This window comes from Aspergillus brunneoviolaceus (genome assembly GCF_003184695.1).
Source record: "Aspergillus brunneoviolaceus CBS 621.78 unplaced genomic scaffold BO95scaffold_22, whole genome shotgun sequence".
Lineage (NCBI taxonomy): Eukaryota > Fungi > Ascomycota > Eurotiomycetes > Eurotiales > Aspergillaceae > Aspergillus > Aspergillus brunneoviolaceus.
In genome coordinates this window covers 93810-111817 of record NW_020290752.1, presented here as the reverse complement: position 1 = coordinate 111817, position 18008 = coordinate 93810, and the positions used below count along the sequence as shown (strand labels likewise).

Sequence of the window (18008 nt, the reverse complement as noted above, 5' to 3'; positions counted from 1 at the left end):
TAAATAATACTACCGACGTGGTCAAAACATGCCATCGTGCGCTGAAGTGAAAACCGACGTCATCGGTCTTGTCCATGCTACGTCGACTGATCCGCTCAACAGTACCAGTATTTTCCCTTCTTGTAACTTCGGTGGAGAATCACTACCAGCTCATTAGGTGATCAGATTCCCTCATCACTAAATAGCATCATCGTCATCATCATCACTACTATTCTCGTGCCGCACTTCGTTCCAGCAATTTAGGTCGTTTTGGATCACTAACGCTGCTAATTACTATCCCCACCTCCCGCCAAGTACTCCATCAAACACCTGCGTCGACTTTCCCCACGTCCTCGAACCCTTAGGAAACTGCAAGAATAATCATGGGTACTGAGTACGTCCAGTACAGTTTTTGGAAAAGTTTGTCCGCGATATGCATGCCTATGCTTGTCCCTCCGTGCTTGGTGGCCCCTGGAAATCAGTTGCATCATTGTCATCATGAAGCTCCACTCCCCACCCTCATGCGTCCATTCTTTTTCGGTTTCCTCGTTGACATGGAATTCAACATCCTACGGATTGTGGATGGCTTCGTAGCTGAGTTCTCAGGGGGCTCCTGACTTGTGTCCTTCTTCTTGGTCAAAGGAGTCTCAGGGCTGTGTGTTGACTTGGGCGTGCCTGTCATTTTGAATGTCCTGACACGTTTGACTGTTTCCCTACCATCGCGTAGAGCACAAGGGCCCTTTTGATCATCAAGTACCGGTCCGTTGGATCTCGGCTTCTCGAGTCCAAGCTCCCCGTCGCCCTTTTCCAGTCTCTTGTAATCGCTGTCCAACGGACGAATTTCCCTCTTGGCCGAAGCAGCAGCCGCTCTTGTGGCCTTAACGTTCACAAAGCTCGCACGTCTCCTCAATATCTGTTTTCGATTAAGATTCCTCCTCATGATCGAGCCTGGTCGGAAAAGAAGGTCCCCCATTGCTAGAGTCATGCCGGGATATGGAAGCGCATTCCGTGTATAGACTGCCGAGATTACACGTTCCAAACGGATTCGGTCTTGTCTTTTAGCAACGACCGTCGTCACGAGCTCGTCTGGAAGCTCCTGAGAACGATCTGTATCGCCATCCGCTGGGTTATGTTCCTCTAGGAGGTACGGGCAATGTGTCCTCTTGATAACTACAATAGGGTATTCCGCTGGCGGTCTTGGTGCGCCTAATGTTTGCATCGATGGTCGACGAGACAAAGGAAGCACCGTGCTATCCAGTGGGACCAAGTCCAAGGAAACAAATGCTAACCGCCTTGACCTCTCTCTAATATCTCTTTGTACTTTGGTCGACGTTGCCGCACACTTAAGTATCTCTGTTGTCCATTTCTTCTCCTCGCTTGCAGACGATGCGCTGAGCACCAGCTCATATCTCGTACCAGAGTTATAGAATACCAACTTCCAGGAGAACACACAGTCACAGCTAATGCCTACCGACTCATTAGTCCAAGAAGAGTATGTGGTGGAAAGTCCAGTCACCTTCGCCATTATGCAAGGTGTCGATTTTGAGATTCGGGATGTGAAGGCACATCAGCGCTTCAAGCCTTCGATTGTTGTCGTTCATGCTCGCAAAAAGAATGTGGCTGCTAAATAGAACGCAGACCATGAAGCCAGCGGCGGCAGATTCTGTAGGGGAGGAATAGGTAACATGCAGGACACCGCAAAGTATCAGCGGCCCAAGCTGCTTGTATAGATCAAGGGTTTTGTTCTGTTTCACAGACGCCGCTTTAGTAACCTTTCGGAATTGAAAAGGACACATGGAGACATACCCCCTCTGGAAAGTCCAGCATGTTCTGTAGTTCCCTCGTCTTGAAGACCAGGTCTCTGTTTATGGGGTTGTTGACGATTTGATTGACTTCTTGCACGACCCGTCGAACACTTTCCAGAATCTGTCGAATGCCATCATGGGCGGATGGGTCATCTTGAATATGTGTCCAGCGGAGTAATTCCTCTAGTAGAAGGGGGTACTTGCACAGGCGCTGTACTGGCTATAAAGTTGTCAGTGCCTGCATTCTAATCACTAAAGCGAGAAAGTCATACCTTTATAAGAAGATCATCCAAGATCATAGATCTGTGCTCCTCATGCGCTTGTCTATCGATGGAAGCCACGGATTTTGATAGTGCCTCAATACCCAAGTCGAAGATCCGCCAATTGGGAACAGATGAACGAAGCAGCTCGACATCAAACGTGAGCAAACCATAGCTACTGCAGAACAGCTTGTAAATCATGAAGTTCCTTGACTAAGAGGAGAATCGTCATTAGAGAAGGAATCAAAGATGAAACAGGGGAGACCTCACCAATCTTCCTACGGCTTGCGCAACCTCTAAAGCCTCTTTCGTCTCTGCGGCGAGGGCCCTTAGGCGTGAGTTTACCGATGCTTTGAAGCTTCGCGATCTCAGAGACCTTGAATGAAGTGCTCTAAAACTCGATTCAAAGGCGCCAAAGTGCTTGTGGGCTGTTTGAGGGACTAAACTGTCGAACTCGGCTCCAGCAAGGTTGGAGATCGGTGTCAGCTTCCGAAGTTGGGCTAGGAAATCTTCGTGTATATCTCGAAGCTGCTGAACATTATAGTAAATCTCCGGCCTGACGGAGAAGATAAAAAGTGCCTGTACGGGGTTAGCTCAACGGCGTGTGGAGTCAGGTTGGGAGGTGGTATGGAAGTGAAAGGTATACATCAGCAAGTGCTTTCAAACCAAAGACGTAATCACACTCGGTGCTAACCAGCTCTCGCAAAACACGGCGCCTCTTGATCGCTCTATTCTGGGCGTCCTCATCGATGGATGAACTCAAGGCTGGCCTTATGCTCTCTAGCGACTCACGGAGGTCCGACTTGACGCTCTGATTTGTGGTACTTTGAGTAGTGCCCCTCGATCGCACAACACTTTGACTAGCAATGCTGATTGTCGTCGTCTTTACTGTATCCAGGTGAGAGGAGTGATTCGACCAAGACTCCCACTTCTTCTCTTGAGCTTCTTGGGTAAGCGGCATTTCGGAACCGGTGTATGGATCGGTTTGGGGTATCTCCATCCATCCTTCGACGTATCTTTGGGGATCGACAGGAGGAAAGCCTCTCCGCGATCGCAGACTATTCACCCATCGTTTGAACGCTGTTACCGGGTCTGAGCTTGCTGGAACGGTGTTGCCATTGTTTGGTCTTTTTCCGTGTCCTGCTGTCTCTAGCACAAGCACCGGCGTCTCGGCGATGTCCTTGGATTCTTCCATGGCGATATATCTGGCGACCGACACAGTTTAACCTAGCTCGCTCTAGTTCAGTATGAAGATAAGTCGACTGGTAGCTGGTTGGATGTCAATTCTGACGGTGGCCACAATGGAAGGAAGCCACGACCAGCGCAGGCGAGTAAGGAGGGGAAGTGTCGGGGATATGCCTTTGCCTCCGGTCGACAGAGAGACACAATGACAGTACTTAGAGCCATTGTTCTTAGCAATCCACTTTTTTCAAGCGGCCTAGAGCACACCGCTGCACGGCGCTGTTCCAGAATACTAGTTGAAGCTCCAGCGTAATCTGTGTTCCCCAATTATCATGCCTGGGAGTGCATAAATGTCACACCAGTTACTAAAAGCTTCTCGCAGTGCAAGTTCAAGGACATCCTATTAGTCGTGATACTGGCAGACAATTGGTTACAGAGTAGTCTAATCATGTAAGTAATGTAATGTGCATTGTGCATGGTAGCAGACAGTGCTGCAGTGAGTGCAGACATTCCACTACTAGTTTAGTAAATATTTTGATGTCGGCTTACCGAGAGGGGAAATTCCCCCAGATTTTCCCGCCGCGGCCAGACCCACCACCGTCATCTTCCCGACTGTCCCAATCCTGGTGTCGCGAGAATCCATCCAACCTTGAACACTCATCTTCCGTCCCATAATAGCATGGGAATATCCATGGACAACAATAATAACATCCATGCTCCTACAGTCGCCTCCGGACCCACGTCCGGAGAGGCTCCTGCTCGCGATCTATCCAAGCTCGGTGTCGTCGATCTCATGCAAGAGAAAGAACGCATCGAAGCGGAACTCTCAGCTCTTAGCAGCGTGCTCAGCTCCGTAAGCACCATCACATACCTCCTCTGCTCCCTCTTGCCTATAAACCGGGTACTAATCTACTCATGCATCACATAGCATGGCGTTCACATGAACACCTCTTTGACGACGTTCGATGGATACCCCCGAGATGACATAGATGTCGCCCAAAGTCAGTCTCGATCGCCTTGTCTACAGTCCTCATGCTAAGATCTCCGATAGTACGAACCACCCGAGCGCGCATCATCAGACTACGAACGGATCATAAAGAAGTCATGTCGCTTCTCGAGAAGGGGATACATGATCATTTCGCGAGCCTGCAGCGTGCGCAGGCTACTGCACCATCCGATGGCAACACCAATAATACGCAAGCTGTACCATCCAGTGCAGCCGGCAGTGACGCTGCAGGGAGCGAGGCCGCCGGAGTTCCTTTTGCGAAAGTCAATAGTGTTGTCCCTGGCAGCCCTGCGGACCAAGCCGGACTTAAAGCTGGCGATACTGTACGGAATTTTGGAAGTGTGAACTGGTTGAACCACGAACGTCTGTCGAAAGTTGCTCAGGTTGTCCAGCAAAATGAGGGGGTACGTTTCTCGTTCTGTGTCTTCTGTCTCCTAAGCTTCTTTGGCTAACCTGAAATTAGCGCCCCGTGGCGGTCATCATCACCAGAAAGGATCCGAACTCGGCCAATGATCTTGAGCTCAGCCTGGCGCTCACTCCTCGCCGTGATTGGGGTGGCCGGGGTCTGTTAGGTTGTCATCTAGTTCCTCTATGATACGAGCGAGTTCATCATGAGTACTGGCATCACCATGCATGATTTATTTCGTCCCTATCACGATGCATGTGGTATGGTTTCATGACTTTCCTTTCTGTGTTTGAGCAATTTCAAAGGAGCATCTAGGGTGGCGTTTCAATCTGTCTCCATGAGGAAACAACGGATTATGATGAATAGGTTTGATGCAGTCCTCCTTCTCGACGTTGCCATAATGAGTAGTGGTCTTCTCGTCAATAGCACGAAGCACGGGAGTTCAACAAGGTCCTATCTTGACATTGTCAATTGAATCCCTGGGTGCAAGTCTCGCTTCACTGAACGAGAGGGAAGAAAGTGTGCTTCAATCACGAAGCGAGCTAGGATGGGAGGTGGAAAATGCACTTGGCAACTTTGCATCCACTGGATGGAAACTTCAGGTTCCGAGGATTGAGAGAGGAAGCAATACAGAACGCATATGTAGGGGGCATTTGTACTGCTGGGAGTTTCCATCCACTGGATGGAAACCTCCAAAGGACTGCAAAAGGAAGCAATATAGAACGGTTATGTTGGTAGTATTCGTATGACTGTACGTAGTTGAACAGATTCTTGTCCTCTGCCAGCCTATCTAATTGATTTACTTGTCCTACCTACCTATGTATCCTGCTTGTCTCTCACTACTAGGTATGCACTTATTCCGCAGAATCGGGCGATTGGCGGTGGGCGTAGAAATCGAAAGAACGGCGGGGCATGGCGGCCTGAGGCGGCGAGCAGGCACGTGAGTGGAGGCTTTGGTGACCGACTCGCGGCAAAAATTCCATCACTGGTAGAAGAAACCATCCCACCCACTCACTCTTCTTGTTCCTCCTCCACTCCCGTTCTTTCGAACGTCTTTTCTCACCCCCCATCAGCTGTCGCATCGGCTTGACGACTTCTCGATTTTCGCACTCATTTTGCTTCTACTTTACTAAATCTCTCACATACCCTTCACCATGGCTGACCAGCAAGTACCAACCTTTAAGCTCGTCCTTGTCGGTGATGGTGGTACCGGAAAGGCAAGTATCATCAAATACCCCTCCTGCATTTCTTCTGCTTTCTTGTGATATGATATATATGATATATCGACTCTTGTTTTCCCTTTTCGTCCACTGTGGAATAATGCAGTGGTGCTACGGTGCCTTGTTTATCTCTGTGTTCCGGCCATCCTCATCCTCCAACCACCGGCAGAAAAACTTGATTACCTATCAGCCCGATGATACGAGACGCCCATAGCTAACCTTCAAACCTCTCTAGACCACCTTCGTCAAGCGCCACTTGACTGGCGAGTTCGAGAAGAAGTACATCGCGACCCTCGGTGTCGAAGTGCACCCTCTCCAATTCCACACCGTATGCCCCGCCAGCCAACCCCGCTTTGACCGGGGCTCGCCGTCTTTGTTCAGTATGCAGGACTAACCTCTGTGAACAGAACTTGGGACACATCCAGTTCGACGTATGGGACACTGCTGGTCAGGAGAAGTTCGGCGGTCTCCGCGACGGTTACTACATCAACGGACAGTGCGGTATCATCATGTTCGACGTTACCTCCCGTATCACCTACAAGAACGTCCCCAACTGGCACCGTAAGTGTTCTTCCACACCGAGCGCTGTTCATCTCGGGGTCATGACTGACACTATCCCAGGTGATCTCGTCCGTGTCTGCGAGGGTATCCCCATCGTTCTCTGCGGTAACAAGGTCGATGTCAAGGAGCGCAAGGTCAAGGCCAAGACCATCACCTTCCACCGCAAGAAGAACCTCCAGTACTACGACATCTCCGCCAAGTCCAACTACAACTTCGAGAAGCCCTTCCTCTGGCTCGCTCGCAAGTTGGTCGGCAACCCTCAGCTGGTGAGTCTATACTTCTTACTCCGGTCGACACTTCTGAACGGCGCGCTAATGATTACCAGGAATTCGTCGCCGCTCCCGCCCTTGCTCCCCCCGAGGTCGCTGTCAACCCCGATCTCATGAAACAGTACCAGCAGGAGATGGAGGCGGCCTCTGCCCTGCCCCTGCCCGATGAGGATGACGCCGACTTGTAAGCGTGCGGTCCATGATAAAGCTCCGGGGGCCTCCCCGGTAGATTTATTCTCATAGCGGTCGTGCTCGCACCCCGGGCATCGCCCGGGGGGCGCGGTACCGTTTGCGAAATCTGGGAATCACGAATGCCACGATCGATCAGCAGTCAGGAGGCGGAGCAAAATTGGGCCGCGAGGAAGACGGGGTCGGAGCATGATTATGCATTTGCAACATTTACCACTAGTAGTCTAGACTCCTTATTATCTCTTTCAACACACATTTCAAGTTTAACTTCTTTGCCACACGGATGACGGGCCTGCAGCAGCAAGAGAGCAAAAACCAAAAGCTTTTTAAATACGCGAAGTCGCACATAATAGGTACAAAAGTATGACTGGATTTTTTTTTCTTGGGCTTTGAGGAGGTATTGAGTAGACATTCGAGCAAACAACAAATAGATAAATCTTCAAAACCGATGGGTCGTAGATGAGGGCATTCCGTAGGTAAAGATCTTGTCAACATGCAGGAGGGATAACCTCAAATGCAGATATATCTTCCACCCGCATTGTACCCTCCCGCATAATTCCCACATCAACGCCATAACCCATACCCAATCACCCCAATCACCCACTAAACCTACCTTTGCAATCCACCAGGCTTACCGCAATCACCCAGCGTAGCCCCCCCCCCCCCCCCCCCTTCTCCAGAAAGAGGAGACCACAAACCGAAAAGAGTGACGTCACCGACAACCCAGAGGCTGGGAGAGCAGTTGGGTTGAGATTGAGACCCAACGACGGGGGCAGTCAACCCGGGCCTTCGCTACGGGATACCTAGTAAGCCTCCGGCTTGATGGCGGATTCCCTGAACGTTACCCCTCAGCCAGCCAGCCGTCCGCCATCCATTTATCCAGCCGAGGAACAATTGGAAGCAGCCAGCCAACACCGCCGGCGAGCGCGCGGGCCATTGACAAATAAACAACCCACCCTCCCCCCTCTCCTCAACCGCCGCCTGCCTTGCGAATTCCAATAGAGTGAGTAGTAAGTGAGTAAGTGAGTGAGTGAGTGAGTGAGTGAGTGCGGTACAGTGCAATGCAATGCCTATGAATATTTATTGAACGTGACGTTGCCCACATTCGACAATCCAAAGCATAGCATCGGGGATAGTAGTAGATTATAAATAAACAGCACAAGCCTATTGCTGAACATACACGCAACCCCAAGATTCACCTTCCCTGCCCTTCCCTGCCCTTACCCAGCAAAAAAAGAAAAAACAGCAAAACAACAGCCAAAATGACAAGGATGGGATTCGAACCCATGCTCTTTCGAACTAGTGGTTTTCGTTCCGTCAAGAAGGAATTCCTAAAACTAGCGCCTTAGACCACTCGGCCACCTTGCCTTTGCGTTAAAAATTGTGAGGCTGGGTTGTGGCTATCACATTGCATATAGATCTGGAGCTTGGGGCTGGGGGATGTTTGTGGTGTATCAGGAGGAGACGTTAGTCTGGAACATACATTGCATGGTTGGTGATGTACTGCTGGGAGAAATTGGTTGGGAAGTTTGGGACTAAGTGAGTGGGTGGCACCAGGTAATTTCCTTTCTGTATGAGTGAGATACTACGTCGGGCTGGATTGAATTGAAAGGATTCTTGGATAATATGTCCTACTTGTGACAGGCATATCATGAGTACTGCCGCTAATCAGCCATTCGCAGACATACCATGATCTACGAGTTTGTGGTACAGTCTAACCTCACCGAGATCGAAAGAGGGGCAAGAAAGCAAAACCAATTGGCCTATGGCTCTTAAGCTATGTTCCTGCATGTACTGTATGGCCTTCATTCAACTAAATCACCGACCTCGATGCAGAGCGATCTAGATGCAGACTTTCCAACCCATGTATATGTCATCGAGAGAGCGCAGCGCCAATTCGAAAAACAATAAAGCAGCACGCGAAAGAGAAACACACGAGAAAACCCAGGGTATCGTTATGGTACTCATTGCGCCAGAAGAAACGTCAACGCCTGCAATCTTGACTGAACAATAAGACCGTGTCGGCCACATTAATGGATATTCTAAACAAAATCCGTTAGTATGAGCGCGCTCTGGGAATATACGGTGGTCGACTTACGAAAAGATGGCGCAGTTGCCGAGTATCCAATCTGGAAACATTCTTCGAGGCCTTCTCGTCCAACGCTCCCTCGACAAGCTCGCGCTTCTGGTCCTGAAGCTCGAGAATTCGGTCCTCAACCGTGCCCTTCACCACGATGCGATGGATCTGCACCGGGCGTGCTTGCCCAATACGATGAGCACGGTCGACAGCCTGCTCCTCCACGTAAGGGTTCCAGAAAGGATCGAAGATAATCACCTGTGAGGCGGCGACCAGATTCAATCCGGAATTACCGGCTTTGAGGGATACCAGCATGACCTTGCAGTCGGGATTGTCCGTGAATTCTATGACAGACGCATTTCTTTCCGCAGGTTTCATACTGCCATCGTAGCGCCGATAGTCCCAGCCCTCACGCGCAATGGGGATCTCGAGCAGGTCAAGCAGAGATGTGAATTGACTGAAAATAATGGTCTTTTCGCTGCTGTCATTGCTGCTGATGCCTCGGAGGATTTCCATCGTCTTCTCGATCTTGGCGCTCGGGATCCAGGTCTTTTCAAGACGGCGCAGATACTTGCGCTTAGCCTTCTGGTTCTTCTGGGCGTCCTTGCGGAGCTGGGCAAGGGTCTTCTTGGTCTTCTGTGGCTTTTTACCCTTGGATTTGCGTGTCCTGCTACCACCGTAGTCCCCATCGTCATCGGCGATGAACCGAGACAGGCTATCATCATCACTGTCATCATCACTGTCATCCTCACTCGCCGCCCCATCTGTTGGCTCAAGAACCTCCTCATCCCCCTCTGTCGAATCGGGGCAGTGTACCTTCTTGAACGAGATGTGATCAGTAATCTTCTTGGGGTCCACTTTACCGCGGCAGTTGGGGCATTTGATCTCATTGGCGCCATCGACTCCGTTTCTGACTGCAACTGCAGGGTCTGAGATTCTTGAGAAACATTCTGCACAAGTTCCATGACCACAAGGAAAGAAAATCACCGGATTCTCAACAGCATCAATACAAATTGGGCATTCGAGGTCGTCATTGTTCTTCAGTCGAGTAACAACCTCATCGCTAAGAGCTTTGGCATTTGCGACAAGGTCCAAATCATCTGATGTCACAGGAGTTTCAATGCTGAAATCTTTGATCAGATGCGGATGACAACACGCCTGTCGGAGTCGGAGGAGCAGCACAAGGATGCTGGAGTAATTGCGCCCCATGGTGCCCTCTTCAATGTATCGGTTGACCTGAAGCTGAGTGCGGGTTTCGAGGGCTTTGTAGAACTCATCCTCTTCCTCGCTGAAGACAGCATGCACCCTCTCGGACACCTTGGGCGGTAGCTGTAGGATGGGTTTACCGTCAATCTTGGAAGTCTTGGTGCGCCGTAAAAGAACTGCTTTGAGCAGAACCTGCAATGCCTGCATTGTCTTCTCGCGGCCAGCGGGACTACCCTTTAGGGGATTTGTGAAAGTCTTGGAGATCAAAGTCAGTCATCGGTCATCAGCAGAAGAAGCAATACGAGCCAGACTCACACGTTGGAATTTCTCGTGGTTGGAATATGGCGCGATCCGCAGAAACTTCAAAAGCGACTGCAGTTCATCCACTGAGTTCATCATCGGGGTACCGGTCATGCACCACCGATACGTGGAATGAAGAGTGCAGCACGCCATGGCAGATTTGGTTTTCCTGTTCTTGATACACTGGGCTTCGTCGATAATGACCCGATACCATTTGGAGAGAGGACTTAAGCAAGGTAAGTTTTTCATGAGGCCCATGCCCAGATCTGAATCATGTTTCTTGATCTCCTCGGCTTTCTCTAGCTTCTTGAACTCGGCTGCCAAAGTCCCGAAAGTAGTGAGGACCACATCGTACTTCTTCAAATCTTTGAAAGTCGTAGTCCGCTTGTCGCCGTGTAGGACATGAATTGAAAGCTGATGCTTGCCAGGCTTGAGGATCCTCTGGATCTCTCTCTTCCACTGATGAATCAATGCAACAGGAGCGATAACCAGCGTAGACTTTCGCTCAGGGTTGGTGGAAGGCCGTGACACCATGAGAGCAATGGCTTGAATAGTCTTTCCAAGACCCATGTCGTCAGCAAGAATTCCACCTTTATTTTCCCCTTCCTCCATCGACTTCATCCACGCGAGACCAAGTTTCTGATGCTCCAGGAGTGTAAATTTGAGTGCCTCAGGGGTCCCTTCGCGATTTTCCTTAGAAATTTCAGAGTCGGGTCTGATAGACTCTAGGAGTTTCATGATTTCCTCTTTAGTCTGCTTTGGATCCTCTCCATACCCGTAGAGATCACTGCGCATGGGCTTGATTAGCAAACCTCCTTTAAAGTCAACAGAGCGTACTCACTTCATGTAATCCAGAGCTGATTCGTAGCCGCCAGGGCCCATAAACGAGATGTCCGACCCACCGAAAATGACCCTGCTTGCCTGAGATACGGTGCTTGACATATCATTGAGCATACTAGAGCCGGAGTTCAGTCGTGCCATGGTACTGGGCAGGACTCTAGGCCCGAATCGAGAACTAGGCGGACCTAAGGCACTGGGACCGGCTGCGAGTCCATTCAGATAGGGAGAGTAGGCGCTTCGAAGATCATTTGGACCATTCGGACCCATCTTGCCATTTCTCCATGCTGCAGAATGAGTGTCGAAGCGGTCATTGGATACCTGGCGACCCTTTCTCGGTGAGAGCGGGGGACGGAGAAGATTGGGTCTGAAGTCCTGGCCGTCAATTTCTGCGATGTCACTATCATCACTGTCGTCCGGTAGCGTGACAACTTTCGACTCTCTATAGCCATCATATTGAGGCGCAGTGGGTGGCAGGCGCTTTGGAGGCTGAGGTCCCTCGAGAAAACTTCCTGGAATGTAGCATGCAGGGGTTGCATGAGGCGCAGGCCTGCTATGAGCTGGAGCGGTGAATGGGGGCCTAGGAACAGTAGGAGGCGGAGGGCTCCGAGCCAACGCCGAGTGCGGCGTGATACTGTCGTCCTGCGCAAGCTGGCGCGCAAATTCAGCATCGCGACGTTCCTGTTCCTTTTGCGCTTTGAGCCAATGCTCTGCTCGTCGGTTCTCCTCCTGCATTAGACGGAAGCTGTCCAGGCCTAGCATCCTGCGCAGCTCGTCATTGCCATCGTCCAGTCCCACATCGGATTCGTCCTCCGCCGAGCGACGACTTGAATGGGATTCAGGGCTCAAGCGGCGACGAACCCGTTTCCGCTGCTCTCGCCTGATTGGCGCTTCCAGGTCATCCGAGTCATCGTCTCCGTCATCGTGTTCACCCTCAATAGAGGATGTGGATAGTTGACGTTTGCGACTGGTTCGATTGAGAGGGGAGCCGGGGAAGGAGCGGGCAGCACGTTCCGCACTGTGCGAAGAGGACGTAGGATTGTCAAGAGGGAAGGCTGGAACGCCGTCAAAATATGTTCTTGACATACTAGAGCTCCGCGTGGGGGACGGAGATGAATTGGCGGTTCTGCCGATGGGCTCCCCGCGTAGCACCGCCAGTCGCGTCTCTAGGCCCTCAATGACATCTAAGATCTCTTGTCTGTCTTGCTCTGCGTCGGGGCATTCTTCTTCCAAACTTTGCAGAATGACATGTTGAAGCTCAAGATCTTCTAGGACCTCCCGGATCGCCTCATCGTTGTTGTGTGGAGCCATGATAGCTGGTTCTGGAGAAAGCCGACACGGCACACGCGCGGGCAGCGCCGGTCGAGACCACGACCGACCAAAGGCGGCGGAACTGCTAGCAGCAGCGGAACAACTTTGAGAGTGCTTGATGTAGAGACAGAAATGGAAGCAGAGAACAAGGGTATTCCAGGTAGCAAAAGGCAGAGAAGATACAAGACTGGGGAATGGCTGTCTTTAAGTGGTTAAGCTGGGATTGTAAGTAAGAGAAGTAGTAGTACGAGTTAAAGTAAGGCAGTTGGATGGAGAAGTGGAGTAGAGAGCGTCAAAATTGAGAGGATTGAGGAGTGAGGATGTCTTGGCAACACGCCCTGCGATCAGAATGACGCCTGCCCTGCGGTGAATGATAGTCTCCAGCACGGTCAATTCCGGTCCAGACAGTGACCGTAACCACAGAGATTAGTTCTGGGTTGACTTCAATGGATGGGGAAAGGTAAGCAGAGAGCTGAGGTGGAGATAAAACGATAGTGAATTAATTGAGTTGACGGGAAAGGAACGTTGGCGGTTCCGAGTTGGCTCTTCTGGTGGCGATCTTTGGCGGGTTGTTTTTTTTTTGTTTTTGTTTGCTTCCACTTTTCAGGTTGCCCTTTATGTATTGTATTGTTGTGTTTTATTTTTGGTTTTCTTTCCCCTAAGGCTCCGCTGTGTTAAGAAAAGTGATCTATCAACTTTATATATTCTCATCATCCACTTACTCGTGAGCTGTTAATCCGATGATTCATGACTTCTGTACGGGGCATGACCATGCCAGATGGACTGTGGCGTCTGTGGCTTGACTAACTACTCCGTACACGTCTAATAATCGAGGGAGGGGTCAGTTACAGAGGAATGTGGCTGGTGAGCAGAAAGTCCAGCACCAGCCACATCCGGGGGTTAGTGCGCAGTTGCAAACTATAAGTTAACCATCAACTTCATCAAGCCTGTCGTCAATCACAAGCATTCCTTCTACTATCCCCTCTGCATTATCTTCCCCCGACTATTCTCTCGGAGACGAAAAAGACGAAAATTGTACGATGAAGAATATGAAGGGCTTCCATGCATAGGCATTCGGTACTATACGTGCCGAAGATTTTGACCGTGGAGGACACAGGACAAATCATTGGGTGGGAGGTATTTCGAGGTGGCGTTTCTTCTTCAGGTGTAGGCAATATAGGTTCCAGACGATCTTGGGGGCACTCTACTTCTCGAGTAGCTGAGGTCCAGCTGCATGGTCGCAATAGCAAATGCATAAGAATGGGTTCGGCTCATATCTCCCTAGGCGCATCTCAACAGAGATGGCGCAAACGTCACCGTTTTGACTCAACGGCTATGAAGCAAAGAATATGCCACGGTCTTCTTCGTCATTCTTATGCCGGAATGTGATTGCATCGCTCGATCTTGTTCTCAGTGCCTGCTGTTGGTGCCCCCATGAAGACGAGAAACACTGCCGTAGAGCTAGTACCTTAGGTGAGAAGAAGGCCGATTAGACGATGAGCCAATGAGTTACCGGGAGACGAACGCGGCCACTACAGATTAAAAGCTCGGTAGGACTGGGCCCACCCCAAGCAATGCTTATTTTCATGAACTCCTTGGCAAGCAGGCGACTCTTCTGCATAGCAAATTGAGAGCGGCTCTGGGTCAACGTAGGATAGAATCAGCACCTTTCAGACCATATGAGATTGGCATGACTATGTCTGGTTTCAATCTCGCAGCCCAAGCCTGGATCTTATTTTCATCCAACTTTGCCAATGACTAGTACGCGAGGTGTAGAAGAACTTATTTGGGTTTCGGGAGCGCGTCCTCAGGTGTCATTCGGCATCGCATCGTCATGTTTCAGACTCGGAAGAATGTACCTTGCTGGAGACGAATTTGCAACCCAATTCGAGTGTCATAGCCGAGCCCGTGATTTCTTTTGCTTGAGCTAAATCTAGCTGCCAAGTTGTCTGTAGAGTTCAGTTCATTTGAGTGTGGATTGTGGAGGCGGCCCCGAGGAGTAGCTCCTAGTTGTTTGGCCGTCGTTTGCATGGACTGATATTTGAGCTTGTAGCATTTGGAAGTACCCCACAAAATTGTACGAAAAAGTGTCAGGCCTGTTGCTGTGACCGTGTTCTTCCCTTATCTCCCCTCAACATTTTAGTCGTACCTGAATATCACCAGAGATAGGGCTTTCAGCTCCACTTCCCCACGTGGCTGGGAAATTCCCTCATCAGGCCGGTAACTGTGAATTTCCTTCACTGGTAGCCCTGGCTCATGGTGCGACGAGGCACTGTCATTGGCTGTGTAGTTTTGATATCAAAATCATATATCCAAACTCGTGGTCTGTGAGCCAATGAGAGAACCATACCAGGAATAGAGGCTAGTGAACGTCTCAGAGTAATTTTGATAAGCCCTGCTCAGACAAAGAAGTTATATCGGAACTGAGAGATGCCGATATCCTGAAAATTGTGACTGTGGAAGAAAATATCAGAGTATGGGGTATATAACAGCCCTTCTCTTGATCATTTGAACTCGTCTTCTTCTTCTCCTTCTCCCTCTTCTTCTTCCACCACATCCTCTCTTCTGCGTTCGTTGATCCTCAAGTCCGTGTGAGAACAACAACAAACATGATGTTGCTTGAGACCAAGTCCTCCACCATACTCGGCTTGGGGGTGGCGATCTTCATCACCTGCCTCATCGCCAAGCTGTTTGAAAGATCCCCTGTTCCTGAAGGGATCCCCTGGATTCTGAGCAAGAAAGGATTCTTTGGTCGAGCCACTGAGCGCTTCGTCGGTGTCAACCCCATCGCTTTCATCAAGGATGGATATGAAAAGGTTCCTCCATGACCCTGAAACAAAGGCCAGCATATGTAAGTGATACCTTGGCTGACTTGTGTTCTTTCGCCTCTTAGTACTCCAAGAACAACAAACCGTTTGTGATGCCGAGTGTGAACGAAGGTGATGAGGTCTTGCTTCCTATCAAGGAATCGAACGCCATTCTCTTTGCCAAGGAGACCGAGTTCAGTTTCAAGGCCCATATCCTAGATTTCTTTCAGCTTGCATACACAAGTTGGCCCCTTGCCTTCGCGGAGAAGTACGACTTTTATGTCAAACTTATCAGCAAGGATCTATCGGAGACCCTGAAGACCCCGTCTGTTGCCGCGTCTCTGGCCGAGGAGGCGCGTGCCTGCCTGTCCGAGCTCTGGGGCGAAGACGCCGAAAATTGGGTGCAAGTTCCTCTGTATTCGTTTATGGAAAAGACTGCCGGCCGAATGATCAACGTGCTCGCAATTGGGCCTGGCAACAGTGATGACAAGGCTCTTTTGGCGGCCCTGACACACTGCTCCAATGCTATCGTCTTCGGTGCGAATGTTATCAAAGCCTTTCCAGCTTTCCTCCATCCGTAAGTGTGCCCTATCCCACCATTGCATGTCTTCACAGAAGTCCTAACTCCTTCAAAAGGGTCGTTGGCCCTCTCGTCGGACTGGTCAACCGATACTATGAGAGAGTGTTCCATGCTCATCTGAAACCCATCATCGAGAAAAAGATTCAGGACCAGAAGGAGGCCTCTGACCCCGACGTTCTGAAGCAGACCCTCAAGACAAAAGTAAGATGCCCATCGTGTGTCTTTGGTTTTCATTTGCTGATATAATCCAGGGATCCCTGTTGGACCTGCTCATCCAGGCCGGTATGCGGAGCAAATGGCCTATGGAGCTCACTACCATGTGGCTGGCATATCGCATTTTCATGATTAATTTCCCTGGTGTTCACACTAGTGGTGTTTCAGCTACCAGTGTCCTTCTGGATATTCTCAGCTATTCTGATGAGAACCTGGTTGGTCTCCTTTGCGAGGAAATGCAGTCCATCTCCTCGGATGGTTCTTGGACTGCTGAAGATCTTCAAAAGGCAGTTTTGCTTGAGAGTGCTGTGAAGGAGAGCCTTCGGCTGAATGGTATTAATGCCGTCTCTCCTACTCGAAAGGTCGGCATCCGTTACTCTCTCATTCTGTGTTGCTCTGAATCCCCATTCATTGTTCCATCCGGCAATACTAACCGGCATCTTGGCATTCAGCAGGTCGTGGCTCCCAACGGTGTTGAACTTGGCAACGGACTTCACCTGTCATTCGGTACTAAGGTCGGCATCCCGCAGTACGCCCTGCACCGCGACCAGGACATCTACCCCTCCCCGGATCAGTATAACCCTTTCCGCTTCTATGCGCCCCACACCCCGACCGAGGAGAGACGCAACAACCTGATCACTGCAACCAGCGACACCTATGTGGTCTTCGGACATGGTCGTCGCCAGTGTCCTGGACGCTGGATCTTTGCCCACATCTTCAAAGTTCTCATGGCCGAGATGCTGCTCAAGTATGACATCCAGCCCATGCAGACACGCCCCAAGATCCATAGTAAGTGGGCTTTGATATCATATCTAAGGCTCAAGGGTGCTGACAAGCTCGCTAGGATGGGGCCGATTCCAGCTTCCGCCAGTGACCACAAAGCTCACTGTCCGCCGCAAGAAGGACATCATTGTTTGATGTCCGAGCGAGGCTCGAGTCTGTGTAAGCTCCCCGTTCTCTAGAAATTGACTTGTTTCATCCACATATCGAGTGAGAAAGGTGCTGACTCCTGAGAGAGAGAAAAAAGAGTTGTGCAAGGAGTGTGTAAAAGGTGTGGTGTGCCATCGATGAAGCAAGGAAAAAGCACTTGGGTACCATTTCTGTCTGCCATTTTACTGTTGTCTTGATCTTGCCTTTTTGTATTCTTGTACGGAGACAATGTCCACTTCTTGGAATGTGGGCTGGCCCCAGATGTCTTGTAAAGAGGAACTGTGAACCAGAACGAAGCATAAGTCAGCAAGTCACAAAATGAGTAGAACTGTATCAGAGCAAGTTTTGAATTGTTAACCATAATGATTTGAAGTAACAGTGAATGGATAATGAGGATCGGTTATATGCACGTATGCACAAAGTATTAGTAGTATATCTTCAGGGTCTCCAGGGTGAATCATTATCGCGGCGCAAACTTACGGTCACGAAGACCAAAGTTTAAGACAGCGATGAAGGCGTGCAGCTGCCGATCAGCTATGCCTTGATTGACAAGTGTGTTCTTTCGACTCCTTGCGGTGTGAAGTACAGTAGTACTGTAGGCAGCATGGTATGCTGCCAGGTGCAGCTACCCGACGAAACCTGACATCATTCACAAAGAATGAGGACATAGAAGTCATCATACTGCGTAACGGGCGACTATGCAAGAAAGCTGTAGTATCGATACTTGACTCAGATTGTAAGGATTAAACAATACTGCGAGTAATCATTGCCCGATCTGCAGAGCCTGAGAAACAGATTAGTCAGAGTGAGGTTCCAGTTAGTTAGTTGGTGCTGGACCACTACTGCTGTACCTTGTACTGTACGCAGTTA

At 50.1% G+C, this 18008-nt stretch overlaps 5 protein-coding genes and 1 non-coding gene across 6 annotated transcripts; 3 read left to right on the top strand and 3 right to left on the bottom strand.

The window, feature by feature from the left end:
• Window positions 1-119: 119 nt before the first annotated feature.
• Window positions 120-3239, bottom strand: BO95DRAFT_513189 (putative Rho guanyl nucleotide exchange factor; the record flags this gene model as incomplete). The annotated part of the gene is made up of 6 exons (XM_025591590.1): window positions 120-1446; window positions 1496-1724; window positions 1786-2004; window positions 2057-2257; window positions 2327-2623; window positions 2691-3239. 6 exons carry the CDS (start codon window positions 3237-3239, stop codon window positions 476-478), a joined length of 2466 nt encoding a protein of 821 aa, XP_025443711.1. The 3' UTR covers window positions 120-475.
• A 678-nt stretch (window positions 3240-3917) lies between these two features.
• BO95DRAFT_462219 (putative 26S proteasome non-ATPase regulatory subunit Nas2) lies at window positions 3918-4827 on the top strand (the record flags this gene model as incomplete). Its single annotated transcript, XM_025588897.1, has 4 exons — window positions 3918-4079; window positions 4155-4227; window positions 4278-4636; window positions 4696-4827. The coding sequence occupies 4 exons, from the start codon at window positions 3918-3920 to the stop codon at window positions 4825-4827; spliced, it is 726 nt and encodes a 241-aa protein (XP_025443710.1).
• A 965-nt stretch (window positions 4828-5792) lies between these two features.
• On the top strand, window positions 5793-7294 carry BO95DRAFT_472422 (Ran family GTP-binding nuclear protein; the record flags this gene model as incomplete). Its single annotated transcript, XM_025589651.1, has 5 exons — window positions 5793-5855; window positions 6094-6186; window positions 6266-6419; window positions 6480-6685; window positions 6745-7294. 5 exons carry the CDS (start codon window positions 5793-5795, stop codon window positions 6874-6876), a joined length of 648 nt encoding a protein of 215 aa, XP_025443709.1. The 3' UTR covers window positions 6877-7294.
• An 846-nt stretch (window positions 7295-8140) lies between these two features.
• On the bottom strand, window positions 8141-8245 carry BO95DRAFT_t109. Its single transcript has one exon. It is a non-coding gene; the product is annotated as a tRNA-Leu (tRNA).
• A 662-nt stretch (window positions 8246-8907) lies between these two features.
• BO95DRAFT_462217 (DEAD/DEAH box helicase) lies at window positions 8908-12608 on the bottom strand (the record flags this gene model as incomplete). The annotated part of the gene is made up of 4 exons (XM_025588896.1): window positions 8908-8919; window positions 8976-10415; window positions 10476-11247; window positions 11302-12608. The coding sequence occupies 4 exons, from the start codon at window positions 12606-12608 to the stop codon at window positions 8908-8910; spliced, it is 3531 nt and encodes a 1176-aa protein (XP_025443708.1).
• A 2612-nt stretch (window positions 12609-15220) lies between these two features.
• On the top strand, window positions 15221-17126 carry BO95DRAFT_359397 (cytochrome P450; the record flags this gene model as incomplete). Its single annotated transcript, XM_025582442.1, has 6 exons — window positions 15221-15424; window positions 15502-15992; window positions 16052-16196; window positions 16247-16570; window positions 16664-16997; window positions 17053-17126. 6 exons carry the CDS (start codon window positions 15221-15223, stop codon window positions 17124-17126), a joined length of 1572 nt encoding a protein of 523 aa, XP_025443707.1.
• Window positions 17127-18008: the final 882 nt, after the last annotated feature.